At 40.1% G+C, this 19,910-nt stretch overlaps 2 protein-coding genes across 6 annotated transcripts; one reads left to right on the top strand and one right to left on the bottom strand.

Annotated features, from left to right (window-relative positions):
- Nucleotides 1–41: 41 nt before the first annotated feature.
- Nucleotides 42–16,643, top strand: LOC105678112 (protein lava lamp). 5 transcript variants are annotated; one of them, XM_012377166.2, is made up of 11 exons: nt 42–306; nt 1,766–1,939; nt 2,118–2,498; nt 2,668–3,020; nt 3,275–4,040; nt 4,284–4,392; nt 5,628–5,756; nt 6,013–14,494; nt 15,077–15,240; nt 15,477–15,531; nt 15,885–16,643. In XM_012377166.2, the coding sequence occupies exons 2-11, from the start codon at nt 1,772–1,774 to the stop codon at nt 15,907–15,909; spliced, it is 10,632 nt and encodes a 3,543-aa protein (XP_012232589.2). In that variant the 5' UTR covers nt 42–306; nt 1,766–1,771; the 3' UTR covers nt 15,910–16,643. The 5 variants fall into 5 exon arrangements, with proteins under 5 accessions (XP_012232589.2, XP_012232591.2, XP_012232592.2 ...); XM_012377168.2 differs by having other exon boundaries at nt 4,284–4,350; XM_012377169.2 differs by lacking the exon at nt 5,628–5,756.
- Nucleotides 16,458–19,908, bottom strand: LOC137000250 (uncharacterized). Its single transcript, XM_067356373.1, has 3 exons — nt 18,974–19,908; nt 18,601–18,888; nt 16,458–18,501 (listed from the first exon to the last, which is right to left on the bottom strand). The coding sequence occupies exons 1-3, from the start codon at nt 19,289–19,291 to the stop codon at nt 17,389–17,391; spliced, it is 1,719 nt and encodes a 572-aa protein (XP_067212474.1). The 5' UTR covers nt 19,292–19,908; the 3' UTR covers nt 16,458–17,388.
- Nucleotides 19,909–19,910: the final 2 nt, after the last annotated feature.

The raw sequence follows: 19,910 nt of genomic DNA on the forward strand, positions 1-19,910 counted from the left end.
ACATGGTATTTTTTCTTAAAAGATTACACGATTTGCTACGATGTGGCGCGCAAAACGGTACGTCCAACTATTTCCGGTCGTGAAAATATGGCATGGCGATGATATCGCGAAGTCGGTCTTGTCGCGGATTTCGTAAAAAGTCATTGGAAATCGCCGCAGTGAATTTGTAGATTATCTTGCCGAAGTATGTGCATTTGACGCGCGTTTATTTGCAACGCCGGACAATTTGCAATCGGCGACGAAGCGACCTAAATATGAGCAGCGACATATTACCCTCCTGACACTTCGAGCAACGCCAAGTAAAAGGTAAAGCAACGAGATCACGCTCGTTCCTCGATTCAAAATATACCTTGCGCTCGATCTTGATGACGTCCGCAAATTCGGTTCTTATCGAGGCGTCGAGGGATGCACGCTCGCATTTTACTCACGTGCGTCTGCATCGCGGATTACGTCACTTTGCTACGTGTTCAATGAGGTCGATGTGTCTGTTTGGACATTAAATTTTACATTACATGCACTTTTATTTTGTAAATGCACTTAACATTTTGCATCAAACTACAATTGTTTTATGATATCAGTAATTAATACATTTCAGATCATCACGTAAATTCTAAATCGTCTAGTTTAATGCTCTTGGATGCTTTTTTTGATAATTGACTACAAGAATTGTATAATTTTATTTTAAAATATTTAAAACAGTTACAAGTTCACCAATGTCATTCGTTATCACTTTAACAAACTGTTCTCTTTTCATGTTTTGATAGGAACTATTAATATAAATATCGTGGAAAGTAAATCAGTAAAGAAATGAAAGACAATGCTAAGAAAAATTTTAGAATTGATTTTAGATTCTATAATTTTGAATATATAATAATTTTAATAAATGTTTTTTTTTTTTAATATACTTAATGCATACGACAGAGAACAGAAGAAAACTATAAGAATCCCAGTAAACGCAAAGTAACATTGATGTTATAATTTCCCACTCAACAATATAATTGTTACGTACAAGGCATGTTGTATTGCAGTTACATTGTTGAGTGGGAAATTATAACATTGACGTTATATTACTGTTAGCTTATGTTTACTGGGATGGCTCTTTGAATTTAATACACAGAATATCCTAATATTCGATTATCCTTTTTTTATTTTCTAAAGCAAAAGAAACATGAATGAACATTAGAACATGACAAATAAGAATGTCATTGGAGGCTAATAGAAATAAATGGTCAAGGCAAGAAATTAATATGAATATTTTTACTAATTCGTGAATTAATTGAGAACAAATAAAAGAAATAAAAGGAAATCGCTCATATTGAAACAGCACTTTATATTATTAATCAGTAATGTTTATATTGCAAAAATTTGATGTTTGTAAGATGTTTAGTAATATCAACGTAACACTTACATTTTATTTCTTAATACTATTGTTACTGTCGACACTAAAGTGGAAAATGGAAGGAGGATGGTATTTGATGTTCTCTGCACTGAGTGTCATGTAGAAATGACTGCAGAAATAGGAATGTGGAAAATCTGATCTACGTCGAGACTTAATGCAATTAGTTTACCCCAGTCTAGACCCTATCCAATTAGATCTGTAAAATGGGAGCAGTAGGTGATATTGTACTTAGATATATTAGTAAAACTTTCACTGCCATTGACTTTACCAGTTACTCTGTGCCAAAAGTGTGCCCACAATTAATTCTTCAGAGAACTGCATATGAAACAAATAATGAAGTGGCTTGTGTTGCTTCTGTTTGTGCAGTGTATAATGTGGAGTGCGTCCGAAGAGTCATCGGGCGCGATGGAAGGCGGCTCTCCTGAGGCCGCGGTACACACGAAGGAAACATGTGAGCAGAATAAGAACCAATTGGAGTCCCTCAAGGAAATCATGATGAGGAATCAACAAAGCTTAAAGAAGAAGGAGGAGGAGGTCCAGGTAACATTTCCGCTATAAATTCTTATTAAAACAATCTATTTGAGATACAGTAAAATATTTATGCTGAATAAAAATGTCATATTTCATTTTTACTAAGACAAAGATAAGAAGTGTAAGATTGAAATCTATGTTGTATTATCCTAAAAATAACTTATTAATTTTTTATTTTTTTACCTAGGAATATTCGCGAAGATTATCGAAAATCAAATCTAGAGCCAAGCTGTCACGTCGCAGTAAAGAAGGAGTTTCATCATCTACAGATACAGCACATCCACATAAGACTGAATCAATAGCAAGGGAAACCACAGATGACGCAATCGATGACATAAGTCAAGCGAAAACTCCAAAAGCAAAATCTTCTTTACTTCAACGAAAGTTGGTGGAAAATAGGAAAGCCTTTGAAAAACGTAGCAAGGAGTTGACGGAAACGAAACGTGCAGTGGAAGAGAAAGTGGAAGCTATCAGGCAACAATTGGATGAAACAGATTTAGCAGCAACGGAAATGCATAAAGATCAACTGGTTGTTACACCAATTAGGCCTGTCATGATCACTTCGGATGTAAGTTTCACATCAATTCTTTAAATGTATAATTTTCTTCTCTAATCTTTCTATTAGGCCTCTAATAAGTAGCACATAATAATATAAAGAAGATAATTATAGTTGTATGGGGAATTAGTTTTTGTAAAACTTGGTCGATAAAATTTATATTTGGATTACTTGATTCAAGGTGATGGCGCCAGTTCAAGCTCAAGATATTGAAGAAAAAGAGAAAAAGATCGTAGAATTAAATAGCAAAATTATTGAGTTAGAGGCTACCATTCTGGATCTTCAAGAAAATTTGAAAGAGAAGGACTCTGTGATTGATTCCAAAATGAAAGCAGTTACTCTTATGTCTGCGGATCTCTCCAAAAAGGGTAAAACGACGTTGGATACTCTCGAAGATACGAAAGACGAAATGCGAACGATGCAAGAGAATTTTGTATTGATAGAAACTTCTCTAAAAAATAAGAATACTAGTCTCCTAGAACAACTGCAGGAAAGAGATGACAGAATATCGGAATTGGAGCACACAGTCAATAGGTAACATATTTCATAATGATATGCATTATATGAAACTAAATAGTTATTTTTAATTAGAAAGAGACAGCTTTAAAGTCTGAGAATAATAAGAAATAAAATGCTTTTATTTTATTAAGTAAAATCGCAAAGAACATGATAATTAATTTCTTATCACTTAATTATACTAATTAATTTCTCATTACTTAATTATACTAAAATATATCAAATGTAAATATTAATCTTACAAATAAATTATTTATTTTTATGTTTCGTAGAATCGAGGACCAACTGAAAGAACAAAAAATATCCGAATCAGCAAGCGTGGATTTCTCGCGTTCTACTATGGATACTTTAGCAGAGACTAAAGACGCGATGAAATCGATGCAGGAAAACTTTGTTCTCATTGAGTCGTCTTTGAAGTTGAAGAACGATAATCTTCTTCAGCAGTTGGAGAAATACGAAATAAAATTGGCAGAAGCCAAAGAAAAGATATTTCAACTAGAATCGGGTGTCGGTATAGTGACGTCTCCGGCAGTCGAGGATCTACAGTTTAAAATAGAGAAATTAGAACAGAACAATCGGCAACTTTTAGACGAGAAGTACGAACTGCAAAAAAACATTGCCGAATTGCAGGATAAGGTTATTGGTAATAAATCGGTCCACAATAATGACGCAATCGTCGAGAAAGACAACAGGATAGCGGAACTCGAAAATTTGATCGACGAGCTTAAACGATCGAACGAATTGCTGGAAGAAGAATCGAAAGTCGAGCTGCAGAAGCAAGTAGCTGAATTATCGTCCAAGAATGAAGAATATTCCAACAAGGTCACCGATCTTGAGAAGCAAGTACACGACCTCGAAGCAGAGAAGAACGATATCGCAGCGATATTGTCAGTTGAGAGAGCCGCGCCCAAAGAAGACGATGTTGTAATAAAATTGACGAAGGAATTGGAGGATTTGAATAAAAGTATGATCAAATTGAAGGCCCAGCATAGAAGCAAAGTCAAAAATTTGCAGAAGCAACTCGAGAACTTCAAAATGGTGAGAATTTTTGTCGAAATATTTCCAAATTTTTATGCTCAAGGTATCAATTGTACAACAATTATTAATAAGAAGGAATGTGAATGTTTATCTTTTGCTTTAATTTCTCTAAAATTGTTTTGTTTGAATTTCATGAAAAATTGACGCACTTTTTTTTATGGAAACCAAGTACTAATTAATTGGGATTCGCGCGGGATATTCGATTTTTATGTTCGTGAAAAAAGTAATGTACGCTCTGTGCAGGTATCCGATACGAATGCGGAACTCGTTAGACTGGGCAACCAAGTGGCATTATTGGAGGAGGAGAAAGGTAACCTTCAGCTGAGTCTGGTAGACTTTGACGAGCTTAAAGGTAGGAACCAGGACAAACGTTCTATCGCCGGCATTACTATTGTTCTAGTTATATTACCGGATTTTCAATGCGATCTGTGTTAATGTTTTTTTTCTATCGGGATAGCTTGTTTTCCACAGTCCCGTTTCCTCTATTGTGAAAAGTATTCGTCCTAATCGTTACTGCGTGTACATAGTTTTTTGCAACAAAACAGAGATTTAGGTGCTACATATGCGAATAAATTTGTAGTGATAACTGATAATTTCGCGAATACGATCGGCGAAATGTTGATTATTTGCACGATACTCTTATCGTTGCGAATAGTTGAGAGAAAATTTAGAAAGTAATGACTTCTTAACGCTGATTTTTGGTGATGGAATTCCTTCGACTTGTAGTTTTGTATGTTGCAATTATCGAAATGGATTATACTAATGAATCATACTATCTGGAATATTTCTTGATAATCGCAGAGCATAACATGGTACCTACTTTACTTGTCAAAGTTTGCTGCACACTTATTCATAGAAGTAGATTTATCCTTAGTACTTATCACCTACGTTTTCTCGTCATACTCGTTGTTTACACGAAATAATTCATCGATTTGCATGACTTGCAATAACAATACTGAATTTTTTTTAACACTATTTGCAATTGCCATTATGCGCTTTTTAAAAAGTTGAATGATACGAAAATATTTCGCGCGTACAACTAATTTTTGATTGGCATATATTATGATGCTAACAATTAAATACACAACAAAGTGAACGGGATAAACTAATTCCTAATGTGCCAATGTAAAATTCCTCATGTATTTGTATACTTTACTTTGTTTGAAAACAGAAAGAGAATCTCTTATTCTGAATATAAAACAAAAAGGTTTCAAAAAGTTGCATCAGCAGATTTGTATTTTTGAAGAATATGATAAGATAAGAGGGATAAAATGGCACGCATGGATATAAATATGCGAAGGGTATCCTTGAAATATTAATTTTTAATCTATTTGCTTTGGATAAAATATCGATGATTGATTGAAAACGGATATAGTTTCACAAATAAGAATCTGCTGCTGATTCACGGTATTTTGAAAACATATGCAATGGGACATTATTATTATGGGATACATTTAATTGCCTAAAGAGAAATTTTATAAAAAAAAAATTGCTGTGAATATCGCTTGATAACTGCTTGCTTTAAGCTTATTATGATCGAAACTGAAATTGCACGTACGTTATTGGCAAATTATACGATCTGCACAGCCTCGGCAGGAGATTGGCAAGAACGTATTGCTGACCTGGAAAGTAAAGTTGCGTCTCAGACAAAAGAAATACAGATGCATATCGATGCAATCGCCATCTTAGAGAACCAAAAGTTAGATCTAACGCAAGGTAATTTGTCACATCAAATAGTCTATGTAGAATAAGAGCTTGTTGACGATTTAAATAACTTTTTAAAAACGAAATTCTTTTTTGCGATTGAGCTATAAATTATGACGCTACTCTTTAACAGGGTGTCAATTTTACAATGTTGATAACAGTGTGCTTGTAAATTTATATGCGTATTATCTACCGAATATCAAAAGAATCAGCATATTTGCGTACCGCTAAAAATAAGTCTCTAAAGTTCGTATATTATATTTTTAAGAGCTCCACACAGTGAAGCAAGAAGTCTTGGCGTTGGAGGCCGAGAACGCGGAGTCCGAGAATCTCAGAGTGACCGCGGAGATAAAGGTCGTCGAATTGGAGGAACAATTGGAAACGATACACAAAGAGCAGAACGAGACTAAGCTCGAGTCTCTGTCCGAGTCCGAATACCAGGAGGTTCTGAAGAAACTCGAGGCTCTGACGCAGGAAAATTCCGAGTTATACAACAAGTTGAACAAAATGGAGGAGAAGGGCACGTCGGACACCGGCTCGACGGAATCCTTCGAAGCCATCCAGATGAACGACAGGAACGATCTGCTGAAGAAGATCGAGGATTTGGAGCAGAAGAACAACGAGCTGACGCTCAAGTTGACGAAGCTGGAGGAGAAAGACGGCTCGCACGCCGGCTCGACGGAGTCTTTCGAAACTATAAACGACACGGATCGTAGCGAGCTGCTGAAGAAGGTCGAACAGTTGACTCAGGAGAACAGCGAGCTCACCATGAAGTTGAACAGGATCGAAGAGAAGGGATCGTCCGACACGGGTTCCACGGAATCTTTCGAGCGTATTCCGGAGCATAACGAGAATACCACGAAGATTGAACTGCTCACTCAGGAGAATAACGAACTTGTTATTAAAGTGACGAAACTGGAAGAGAAGTTGGGTGAAATCGAGAGCAGCGCTCAGCCGGAAGTCTCGAAAGTTGATAACTTAGAAGCGCTTCGAGAAGACAACAGACTGCGGATTCAAACGCTCACGCACGCGAATGACAACTTGGTGGCGGAGATTTCTAATCTCAATGCGCGGATGAGGGATCTCGCGGAGGAAAATGGCAGTCTGCACGATCGTGCAAAAGTGTTGGCAGCGGAGAATACTGAGTTACTTGAGCGTCTCGAAGCGGAATTGTCGCATAAATCTCAGATGTCGGTTCAAATAATGGAGTCCACCGATCAAATTAACATCTTAAAGGAGAGGCAACAGAACCTCGAAAAAGAACTGGTGCAATTGCGAGAAGCTTCGATAGAACAGTCGGTTAACGTGACGTCGTGTGAGACTGATGACGCGAAGTCGAAAATCGTGACGTTGGAGAAAGAAAATGCGCAGATGAAGATGACAGTTACGCAGCTAGAAGATTATATCAACAGTCAGAAAGAAGAGTTAACCAAAATCATTAAAGAGAAAGATGAGCTGAATCTAAAATTGGAACGCTTGGCCTGCGACGACTTTTCCAAAGAAAGGTTGGAGCTCATTGAAAAATTGGAGAGATTGAATCGAGAGAAGCAGGGCGTCGTTCACGAGAGGGAGGAGTTGCATGAGCAAATTAACACTCTCTTGCAGAAATCGTCTGACGAAATCTCAGAGATGCGAAAAGCGGAGGAGGCTGCTTGTCAGGAAACGCAGGCCGTAATCGTAGCGTCTTTGGAGAAGGAATTGGAAAACAGTAGAGTGTTAATTGCGGAGTATAAAAATCAGGTAGAAGAGATGGACATGAAACTGCAGAGCATGGAGACGGAGCTGCAGAATAAAGCTACGCAACTGGTGGAGTTCGAGGCGTCGGGTGCGAAGTTGGAGAGTTTGGAGTGCGAACTGAAGGACATGTTCGTCACCGCGGAGGAATGGAAGTTCAAGTATGACGACATGCAAACGAAGATGCAAGCGCTGGAACGAGGAAAGGCGTCGATAGAGGAAGCGTTCAAAACACTGGAGAGTAATAACAAAGAATTGCTAGAGGTGATAAAAGAGAAGGACGCGACGTCTTCCACTTTACTGGAGCAGCTTCAAGGCACCATATATTCACTCGAAACGAAATTACAAGATGAAATAACTGCGAAGGAACACGAAATCGCGGATCTGAAGGCAGAAATTGAAAAGAGAGATCAGGAACTGCATACCAAGTATGCGCAGTTGCAAAATGGAATGATCACTATAGATAATTTGCAAGAAGAATTGAACAATTGTTCGATCAAGTTTAAAGAAAATGAGATTGTTTTATCGTCATTATCTGAAGAGGTTACGAGACTCAACGACATGATAAGGATAAAGGAAGAGGAGGCACATATTTTGAAGAACAATATTAGCAACATTACTGAAGCGTTGGAGCAGTCCAAGCCTTTAGCAGAATTCAATAAATTGCAGAATAAATGCGAAGAAATCTTAAGAGAGAATAATGAACTAGCGCGAAAGATTGAAGATATGTCGAAGGACGACGAGCACGCTGGAAACGAATTAATTAGGAAAGAACAAGAAATCCAGAGTTTGCTCGCGGATAAGCAAGAGTTGGACGCGCAGCTTGAAGAAATCAAGACCGACAAGGCTGAAGCTGAAAGACGAGTTTGGGAGCTGCAAGCTATCTTGGATAATCAAACTACGTATGCTGAGAAAATGCAGTCCGAGTTGACGAACGAGTACAAAATGATGGAACGCCTTAAGGACAAGCATACGGAGGATATAGCGATGCTAAATCGCAGATTGGAAGATGTTATGGAGGAATTAGTCGAAAAGGTGCACGAAAACGTGGCTGTGAAGGCTGAGTTGAAGCAAAAAGAGGAATTGCTCGGCAAAAATATCACGGAAGAAATGAAAATCACCTTGGAGGATAAAGTCACGGACTTGGAACAGAAGCTTTCAGAATCGGAAAGTAAGCTGCAGGTGCAATCCGAAAAGATGAAGAAGATCGTAGCGACTTTCAACAAAAAGAAGGCCGCGTGCCAAGAGCTGGAAGCGCGCGTCGCCGAGCTGGAGGAAAAATGGACCACGGAGAAGGACGAGAAGGAGGTTAAAAATAAACAGATACAGGAGGTGGAAAACTCCATGCGGGAGAAGGACAACAAGATCGAGGATCTGGAGGAGAAATTGTCGCAGGCGAGGAACGACGTTGCGGCAGCTCTCGCGGAATCTGAAAAGTTCGCGAAGGAAGCGACGAGCTTGAAAGAAAAGATGGCGGTGTTGATGGAACATAACGCAGAGATGGGCGAAGAGATCGAGAGGCAGCGAGCGGAGATGGAGCGCATCACGTTCGAAGTAGCGGCGGAGCGGGCGACGAAGGAGGATATCGCTAAGGCGTACGAACACTACAGAAAAACTGTCAGCGAGGAGAGCGAACAGAAGCAGGCGGTGCTGGACGAAGTGAAGGAAGAGGCGCGAGAATTGAGCGTGCGTATGCAAGTGATGGAAACCGAATACGTGGAGCAGCTTGCCACGATAAAGAATCTGATGGCGGAGAACGGTCTCCTGTCGTCGAGGAAAACGCAGATCGATGAGAAATTGGAAAACGCCGAGAAAGAATCGGAAGAGCGTCGCGTGTTGATCGAGCAGCTGCGGAAAGAGATTGCGAGCATGGCGGCCATGGCGGTGAACGTCCAGGCTTCGGAGCAGAACGTGGGCGAGGATGACGCACGGATCGCGCAGCACGATCATTCCGAGCAATGTCAGAATTTAGTGCAGGCGTTGGAGGCGCGACTGCAGGAGCGCCAAGCGGAGATTGAAAATCTGAACAACGAGCTCGCTAATTCGTACGGCAATATCGTGTTGCTTCACGACGAATCTCAGAGGTATAACGATATGATGATGCAAACTGCTCAGGAGCGCTTCAATCAATCGCTGATGGATCAAACAAATTCGCTGCAACAAGAGATCAATTCCTTGAAAACGGAACAAGTCGCGAGCGAACGGAGAGTATCGGAATTGGAGACTGAGCTGGAAGAGTATAAACGTAAGAATGCGGGCTGCGAAGCTGAACTTCCGGAAGCAATCGGAAGCCAGCAACAACAGCAAGGAGACGATGCTCCACAATCGTCCAGCGCTGCGGAAACGTCCTTCGCTTCGGATGCTGATGCTTTGAACAGGAAAGAGATAGAGCGGCTACAGAGTCTACTGAACGAGAAACAGAAGCAATGTTCTGAGCACGTGAAAGAAATCGACCTTTTACTTAAAAATATAGAGGAGGAGAGATGGTACGTCCAAAAACTGCAGGAACAAATCGAAAATACGCAAGACGAACTGGAAAAGAGAGAAAACCTCCTTTCCGAAAAGAACGCGCAAGTCGATTCTTTGAACGCGGAATTGACGAAGATAACTCTTGAAAGGAATGAGCTGAAAATGTTGCAGGAGCAATGCGATAATACTGAGTCGGAGAGACTGCTGCAGCTGATGAATAATAAAAATGCGCAGATAGATTTATTGACTACCGAACTGAATGCTGTGAATCTACAAACGAATGAACAGTTGCAACAACATGCGGACGTAGAAACTGGCCTGCGAACGGAAATCTCGTTAAAAGACACCGAAATCGCCGCGGTAAGAGCAGAGTTGATCTCCATGAAGGAAGCCTTGGACGCATTGACAATCGAACGAGATCAGCAAAATCACGCCTTGGAATCTTACAAATTCCAGATTGCTAACTTGGAATCGGAAACGAGGAGCGTGAACGACAGCGATCTATCGCGAGAATGGGAACAGCGTGTCTCCACGATTACCGTGGAGAAAGATTTGTTGCAGTTGCAAGTGAATGATTTGACGCGATGCTTGCAACAGTTGGAGGAATCACTCGGGAGTCAGCGTAATATACAGATGGAGCTGGAGAACGTTTTGTGGGAGAAAGAAGCGCAAATATTTGTCGCGAATCAGAATCTTCAAGAATCGAAAACGCGTGAAAGCCGATTGGAGGAACTTATTTCTACGACGGAGAAATCGGCTGCTCAACGAGAATCGCAAGCTCCCTTGGATGTCGAAGAATCGATCGTCCAACGAGAACACGTACAATTGGCGCAGGCTCCCGCCGAAGAGGCGCAGCACGAGACTCCGTTGGACATTGGTTTAGGCTGGGACAGCGATTTGCCTGAAAAGTTCAACGTTGACGAGGAGCCGTGGGGCTGGAACACGGAGGACGTCCAATTGGTCAGCGATCCGCGTCTCAGCGCGACAACATTGAACGCTGAAGTGCAATTACGCGCGCAATGGGAAGAATTGCGGGACAGAATTAAGGATCTCGAAGCGGAGAACGCTAAAATCATCGAGGAAGGTAAAGCGGCGCAGGTGAAGAGCGGCAAGCTGGTGAAGAAGTTGAAGGAGTATAAGGTGCAAATAGAGAGCTTGCAGCAGCAACTGAAGACGCAGAAGCAGACCGACAGCTTCTTCGACCTGGATACGGCGATCGAAGAGGAGCTGAAAACGCAGATCGCCAATTTGGAGAAAGCTCTCAACGAGATTAAGGAGGAAAAGAAGAATATTACTGCCGAGAAGGACGCTCTGCTGAAACGATTCGATGTAGTGGTGTCGGCTAACGAGAGGTACATGGAGATGAAAGAGAGACAGGACATGGAAGTCGAAGTATTGCGCATTCGAAATAAAGAGCTGGACAACAAAGTGCAGTCCTTGGAGTGGCGATTACAGGAACGTGCTGATGGCACGGAGAATGTCACCTCCTCCTCGCAACACAAAGATCAGATTGATTCCTTGCCCCGCGAAATCGATAAACCGATCGCGCACGATCATCCGCGGAAGAGATCGGTGGAATCCACCGACGACTTCGAAGCGACGTCGAAGAAGTACAAGGAAGAAATAGACGATCTGAAGGACGAGTTGGAAGCGCTCGCGGCGGAAAACGAGCAATTGCAGCATTTCTTGGAAGAACAGAAAGCGGCGATGGCGAATTTGGAGCCGAAGAGGGCCGACAACACCGGCGAGTTTGTGGAGAAGTTGGACATCTTGAACAATCAAAACGCGCAGCTCCAAGGTGCTTTGGACAGAAGTAAGGAGGAATACGACACGCTCAGAAAGCAGTATGAGCAAAGTTTGATAGACGCGAATGATCAAGTCGCGGCGATGCGGCAGAACAGCGATCTTCTCAAGATTGAGTTTATAGAGAAGGCGGACGGATTAGAAGCGGAGATAGAAAATTTGCATAAAGCTTTGGAAGAGAAGAAGGTTTTGGAGGACAAGTTACACGCTCTAATGGATTCGGAGGAGAAACTTGTAACCGTCAATGCGTCCTTAACGGAGGTCACGGAGCTGCTCAACGCCAGAGTTCAAGAAGTCGCTGATTTGAAACAGGAGCTCCAAGTTCAATATGTGGAGAGACAGCAAGCTGAAGCGAGGCTACAATCGGAGATACACAATCTGACGAAGGAACTAGACGAGAAAGCACAAGAGTTGCAGGCCTTGAGACGAGCGCTTAGCGATAAGGAGCAGGAACTGATTCAACAAAGGAACGTGGAGACGGTGAATGCTGTTGTTAGCGAAGCTACCCAGGAATTAGTCCAGAAACACGCGATAGAGATCGAGATGAAGGACAAGGAATTGCACGATTTGACGGAGAAATTAACGGCATTGCAATCGACGATGGATGAGTACACTTTGCAGCTGCGAGATAGCGCATCTAAACTAGACACTCAGCAGCAACAAATTGAATACTTGAAGGAAGACCTAACGGAACGAAACGCGATAATAGGAGCTGCCCAGGCTGATGTGAATTCGATAAACGAGACATTGCAAGGAAGGCAACAGGAATTGGCACAATACGAGGAGGAAAGGGCGAGACTCGTGGCAGAAAGAGAGAGATACTTAGCGGACATCCAGCATCTGCAGAGTCGACTGCACGCCACGGAAGCGAGCACAGTTGACTTGCAAGAGTACGACTCGCGTGTTCGCGGTTTGCAGCAAGAAGTTGCATTTCTAAAATCGGAAAAGGAATCGATTTTGTTGCAGTACGATCAGGAGACGAAGACGTATCAGACTCACATGGAAAACGATAAAGAGCTAATCGCTGCTTTGAAGCACGATTTGCAAGAGAAGACCGAACAGTTGCAGCACACAAATACACAGTTATGCGCCAGGGAGAATGATTTGGAAGGAATCAAGGCCGTGATAAGTGATAAGGATTCTTTGCTGGAAGCCACCAGTCGAAAGTTGAACGAGAAACGAGCCAAAATTGAAAAGCTACGCGAAAAGCTGCAAATGGCAGACAATATGCGCGCTAAAACCAGCAATGATGACGACGAGGAGCTGCGAGACACCATCATAGACGAGTTGAAAGCGCAGATGGAGATCAAGCAGCAGGAACTGGAGCACTTGAAGTACGTTCTCAGCGAGAACACGTATCCCACGATCATCCAGCAGATGCAAGATAGAATTAATTGTCTGTACAACGAGAAGGCTGCGCTGGAAACTTCCTTGCAAGCGACCACGCAGACCCTGACGGAGAAGCAGGAGCAGGTGAACCTTTTGACGCAGCGCATTAACGGACAAAATCAAGAATACATGACTAAGGAGGAAGTGAGTTCGCTCTCCAGAGACCGAAGATCCGCTCACGATCAGGAGGAAATCGTTCGGCTGCAGAATGAGTTGCATGCGAAGGAGCAGGAGATTAACGAGCTGAAATACATCATAGCCGAGAAAGACTCGCAATTGTGTCTCCAGGCGAGCATGGAACCGCAGTCGGACGACTTTGAACTGCGAGAATCTATACAGAGATTGACGGGAGAATTGTACGGCAGAGAGCAGGAAGTGCAGACATTGAAATCGACCATCGCGGAGCTCCAAGAGGAGGTGTTGCGTCTGAAAGATTTCGAGAGACTCTCCGAGGAAAGCAGAAACGCCATCGAGAGGCTAACGTCGGAGAAAGAGCACATTCGCGTCGAAGCCGAAGAGTTCCTCCATAGAGAATTGCGAAAGAAACAGTCGGAGATTGATGAAATAAAACAGAGGCTGTTGGAACAGCAGCAGCGGTTACTGGCGGAGTTTCAACTGAAAGATGCCGATATTAAGACTTTGAAGACGCAGCTGGAACAATTGCAGATAACCACGGATGAGCGGGGCAATAAATTGCAAGAGAAAGAAAACGAAAGCAAGAGACTGATGTACGCGATCGACAACTTGGCGGAGAAGGAGAGAAGATTGGCGGAGGAACTCTATAATCTGAAGGTGCAGATTGACGAGAAGGAAGCGCGTGTGGAAGAGCTGCTGGCGTTGTCCGCGGAAGAGGAGAAAGAACTGAACGATCTGAGGAAAGCACTGTATAATAGTGAAACAAAAGTGAAAGAGCTGCAGAGCGTCTTGGAGTACGGAGAGCAGTTGGACATAATCTCGGAGAATAAAAAGGTCGTCGAGGCCGCGGCGCCACGGACTTCGGAAGCCGTTCAAACGGTCGACAACGAAAGAGCTATTTCCAGTGAATTGGATCTCGCACTGTATATGCTTCATCAAAGAGACGTCAGATGCGAAGAGCTGACTCACGAGCTGATGCAGTTGCTTGAGGAACGTGACACGTTGCAGCTGCGACTATCAAACGCGATTCGCGTGAACGAAGAGCTCAGAAGGGTGAGCAGCGCTGAAGCGAGCCCGACGAAAGATTCGCCATCGGCTTCTAGAACGATGGTCGAACCTGTCGTGGAGCAACCGTCGCCTGTCAGGTCCGAGGGACCAGTCGAGATCGCGAAAGAAGCCATCGACACTCCGATTGAGGACAAGGAAGCTCTTGCTATGAAGTGAGTGAAACTTATTTTTACAATCGCGAAATTGCGGATCTACTACTTCTGACATCCACGTAGTTTTGTTCAGTTCATTTAACATGAGAATAACATTCAACGCTATTGTAGATTGAAGATTCTATGCTCATATTTAATGCTAAATGTAGAATGCGAGTATAGCGATTGTAATGTATATATGTGGTACGTTTGAACGAAAACTTTCGGCTGAATTCGCGCGAAGCGAAAGTAATGTTTTTTATAATTCAAACTTTTTGTCATACTAACGAAATTTGTTTCCCCTCTTTAGTCGCTGATATATTGTCCATCGGCGCGAACGACGGAATTCTTTAGAGTGCGTAAAACAAGCCCTGATTAAGATCGTCGCGATTTCGCGAACGAGTCGGAAGTTCCATTGTTTTCTTGATTAACTAATAATAGATATCGAAATGCTTCTTCGTAGATTGCTCACTTGAATATCCCGTGAAACCCTAAGTAATGTTGAAGAACACAAAAAAATATTTTTGCTCCTCAACGCGATATCTAAGTGCCTCTCTCTGCGTAATTCGCTTGCAGCTTGATATAAGCTAGTTCTCCCTTTAGGTTGTCGCAATTGCATTCGGTCAGTCATACGAAGGACGTACGATTAAAGGATGAACGGGAATTAAGACACACGCAGCAAATGTCTTTGTTAGCGCACAGAGACGTTTTGAGCACACTACCGCCTGAAGCAGCTGCGAGACTTGTCAATGCCAATTACACCCTCTGTAAGTATTACTTGATAAAGGTGCGTTCGGGGAGACGCTATTAGCGCTATTTGCGTCATTCTATCTTTATCGCTCATTAGACATAAAACAAGGATAGAATGACACAATAGCGCTGATAGCGCGCTCCCCGAACGCACCCTAAGTAGATCGTAGATAATAGTTGATGAATGTGTATCATATCGAATATTTAAAACTGCATGTTCAGACTAACGATATGAATCGATATTTGTTCGCAGCTCGAGACGTTCAGAGCCAATCGAGCGTCCTTTTGAACTGGTTGTGGGGCAAGAGGTAAAGAAAAATATGTTCTCTACTTTATGTATTCGCTAATTTCATGGAATTTTGATTGGAATCTTTAATCTTATTCTTCAATTTTATAGACCATTGTAATTTTTAATTCCACAGGATAAAATTAAAAGTTTGTCAAAATTTTATAAATTTACAATTACACATCATTGATTCTTAAATTTTATGATTCTAGAATTATAAATCTTTAATTACTTTTGCAGCTAGTTCTTTTATTTTAATAGTTATATTCGTGTAGATTATATTGTGAATTTATCATTTCTTAGATCTTTAAATTCATACGTCTCATGCCACAAACACAATTATTATTGGCATTGTCACGTAATGTGTGATTTTAGCACGCCGAAGGTGGTGCACATGTGATGAACGAATAGCGGGATTGAAACGGTCATCGTTTTTGCCTTCTGGAGACATTCCTGCCAAGTGCCAACTGCCAAGACTTATACCTGCAGTTAACTAACGCGTAATTGGAGCAGCCAGCCTATCATGATTTATCAGACAGAAATTGTTTAATCACATGCTATGATAATAAGAAATTGTTTTGTGAAAATATTGTGTGGCGAAAAAGGGTGTCAAAAGTGAGATATTTTTCAAATTATGTACAGAATGTAGGTAGTATTCTTTCTCGGGAAAGTTGCTCCTTTTCGAGAAAGAAGAGAATATGAGGAGCAGACTTACGTGTAATATAATGCTGTACAGCTAATGTGTATGGATATATAATAGAATCCAACATGTTACTTTAAACGTTTCGCTTTTTTTTTTTTATTCGGTGACTAAATTAGTCAAAGCATGTGCAACGCGGCATTTACATTCGAATCATCAACCAGAAGTTTATATTATTGCATATGCTGTCAAGAAATATCGTCTTATTTTGTCAATTTATTAATTTAATAGTTAATATTTTCCACAAATTATCTACGATTATCTGCCGGCTATATATAATTATAGAGCGATATGTTAAAGGAGAAAGTCGCGCAAGATAAATCATAGATAATGCAAATAATTCGTGATAATTGTAAATTATTCAATTGTTCTATTTCCATAAAATTTTGTACAAAGAAAGAGAAGTGTCAATAAATATAAAATATGCGAAAGAACGTTTAATTGAATTATAAACTTGTAAAGTGTAAATACAATTCCGTATAAGTGTGTGTATGCTCAGTATGCACGAATGGCCGCTTTGCTTGCTATGAAAATGCGATAAGTTTTTCTAACAGATGTTAAATGTTGCTAAGAGAAACGCAAAATTCTACACAAAATATACGATAACTTTCTTTGTATCTCTCTACATTAATTTTTCTTTGCTTCTGAACCTATTTTGACGATATTGAAACGCTTAAATAATTCCAAAATAATTCGAATATTTTGTTTAAAGTTGTTAAAAAATTACTAATACTTAAAAACTAAAGCACGTTTTTCCTGTATAGCGGTAAACATAGAATTAAAAATTTTAGAATTATATTTCGATGTATCAGCAGAGACAATAAACAAACATAGAGATGTACTAACTTGATGATAACAATATCAATATGTAAATCAAAATACAAAGTGACAACGTTATCAAGTAGGTTAGGCATATCATAAACGGAACAGACAACGTGTAAAATAAGTTAATTGTGCAATTTTTTTCTTTACGTCAAAAGGTTTTAAAATAGGAAATATTTTTAATATACAATATAAAGTATTTTAAGAGCATTTTTTACAGAGCTACAATTTTAATAAATAACTTGTGACTTTCTCGCAATTGTTCATTAATAGTTACTAACAAGGGGAACACACGTAACTCGGGTCACCGATTTTGCCGAAACTTTACAGGATTGTATAGCAATAAAATAAAAGTGGTCATTTGTCGTGTTGTAAAGTTTTACAAACTTTTGGGTGATAACGATCAAAGAAACAAATGAAACATAAGACTGACTTGCACCAAGAACACTTAACAAATGCAACTTTTTCGCAAGTGCATTTTTTTCCTAATAATGATGTAGGGAAACACACCTCGGTAACGTTCAAAAAGATCGCCCGGTCGCTAGTCAGTTTTGACGCAAACCATGCGTATTTTATCATAGGGACAAATATCGGGGCACTTAACTGATGCAATATTAGAGAGTGAATTTTTATAGCATCTTCACGAGATGCTATTTCCCTCTGTTCTTGCAGCAATGTGATGGGAGCATTCTGCAGGCGCATGAGAAAAATTTTTACCTGACGATAAAAATACACATTGCAGGGTTGGCACAGTGGTGTGCATTTTGGTGGTATTACTTTTAATGTGCATGTCGCTTCCCCTTTTTCCCCTTCAAAAATCTCATCGTATAAAGCAGGGTTGGTGTGGCCTCCCCAAGAATCAATAATAAATAAAAACTTGTTCTTTTTAACATACGGTGATATAATACTCGTTAGAAATTTTTTATATAACTCAGTTGTTAGTTTTCCGGCCTTCGAACAGGTTACAATAACGTTCTTGTATTCATCACTGAACTTATCAATATTTTTTTTAACTAAAGGACCAAAAATTCCCGAGGGCTCTTGCATGCACAAAAATACATAAGGAATAATCTTTCCCGATGCCGACAACGTGTACCGCGCAGTATATGAATGGATAACTTTATTTAAATTTTTTTTTACTAAAACTGTCTTTATACCTTTATGCTCGTAGATTACATTATAAGTACTATTATAATGACATCCGGTCTGATCGGTATTTAAAATAAAATCTTCCTCGAACTGTGGGATCACAGCTCTGATTTGCGTTTGAAATTTTTCAGCTGCTTTCAGTGTCTCTTCCATTGTGGCGCAATCCTTTTCAGATACATATTTCGTGATTTGCCGCTGTTTTATCTTATGCCTTTTTTTGAACTTATCCACCCATGGACCGCTAGCGTTAAAAGTAAACTGCTTTGAGATGTAAGGAAATGCTGCTGTCACTGCCCATTGCTGGATTGTCCGATTTGTCACCTTTTAAAATTAAAAGTCAATAAATATAAATCAATTTTTTAAAATATGTATAATAATATTTCGTTAATTTTTTTCGGTTAGATAAAACAATAAGCTTACCTGCTCACAAGAGGCTCTAGCTTCTACGAAACGGTCGAAGGTTTCTGCATCGATATGCATCCATTTATCCCTGCGTGTTCCACCGTTCTTCACATCTTTCTTCCATTTCTTGAGATCATCTCTTCTCTTCAAGCGACTGCAGCCTTTTTTATGGAGAATTGCCAAAGACCACTTTGGATAAGCTTCTGCCAGAGCAACGGTTCTCGCCTTATATTCCAAAGTGATATGCTGATAAGGTGCACTTTCAAATTCTTCGGGCTCGTAATTTTCATTTTCTTCAGTTTTTAACTACGAACAAAAATAAAATTGCATGAGAAAATTATAAAAAAAAACGTGCTACTTTTATTGCCAATAATAGAAATATTTAACGTACCTCTTCGTATATTTCTTCGCCATCACTTTCATCGCACAGTATCAAATCATGTTCTGCAACAATTTGCCGGTCTCCTAAGATCTTAATAATTTCTTCACAAATTACTTCTCCCATAACTACAGACACAGAACTTATTTGATCAGGAGGAGTATTTGTTAGAAAATCCTCCGCCTTCAGCAAACTATTACAATGTTTGAGGGCATTTGTTAATTCGCCCTTAAAATCTTTGTTTTCCAACAATCGTTCACGCTTGTCATCTATTTCTTTTGTTGTTAATAATTGTTCTTTTGCTGTAGATGGACCCGGTAGATGCGACATTTTAAAAATCGTTGGCACAGAGTTTTCGCACGATGGACAAGCGACCTCGTCGACAGTTGATGATCAACTAACGGTTCCCCGTATTCAAACACAGTCCCCTAAGGCTCAAGGTCTGCTCCCCTAGCAATGTATTGACTACCTAAAAAGGACGCAGTCCCTTGAGCGAAGGAGAGGGGGAGGGGAGGGGCTTAAAACATGAAATTCTAATGTAAAAGGAGCTGCAGCTGTGTTGCAATATAATTCTAAAATTTCGGCAATATGAAGGTATAAAAATTCTTATAACGTTATAAAATAATAGGAGCATGAAGAGCTAAACGCTAGATTTTACAATTAGTGCGAAAACTTCTGTTAATAATAAACTCATCAGGCTATCCTCAGTGTCGAATAAATAAATAAATAAATAAAAAGCATATTGGTTACTACAATACAAATTGTGTTATCATAACAATATATAATTAACGCAGAATTTAATGTGTTGCGCATTAGTAAAAAATGTTGACAAGTTTTAATTGTAAAATAAATTAATTAACAAATCTTATTGTAATGTCATTCAAAACGAAATGAAAAATTATTTAAATACTATATATATTTTTTTTATTTAGTTTTTGAATAAATATGA

Source organism: Linepithema humile, chromosome 5, assembly GCF_040581485.1.
Source record: "Linepithema humile isolate Giens D197 chromosome 5, Lhum_UNIL_v1.0, whole genome shotgun sequence".
Lineage (NCBI taxonomy): Eukaryota > Metazoa > Arthropoda > Insecta > Hymenoptera > Formicidae > Linepithema > Linepithema humile.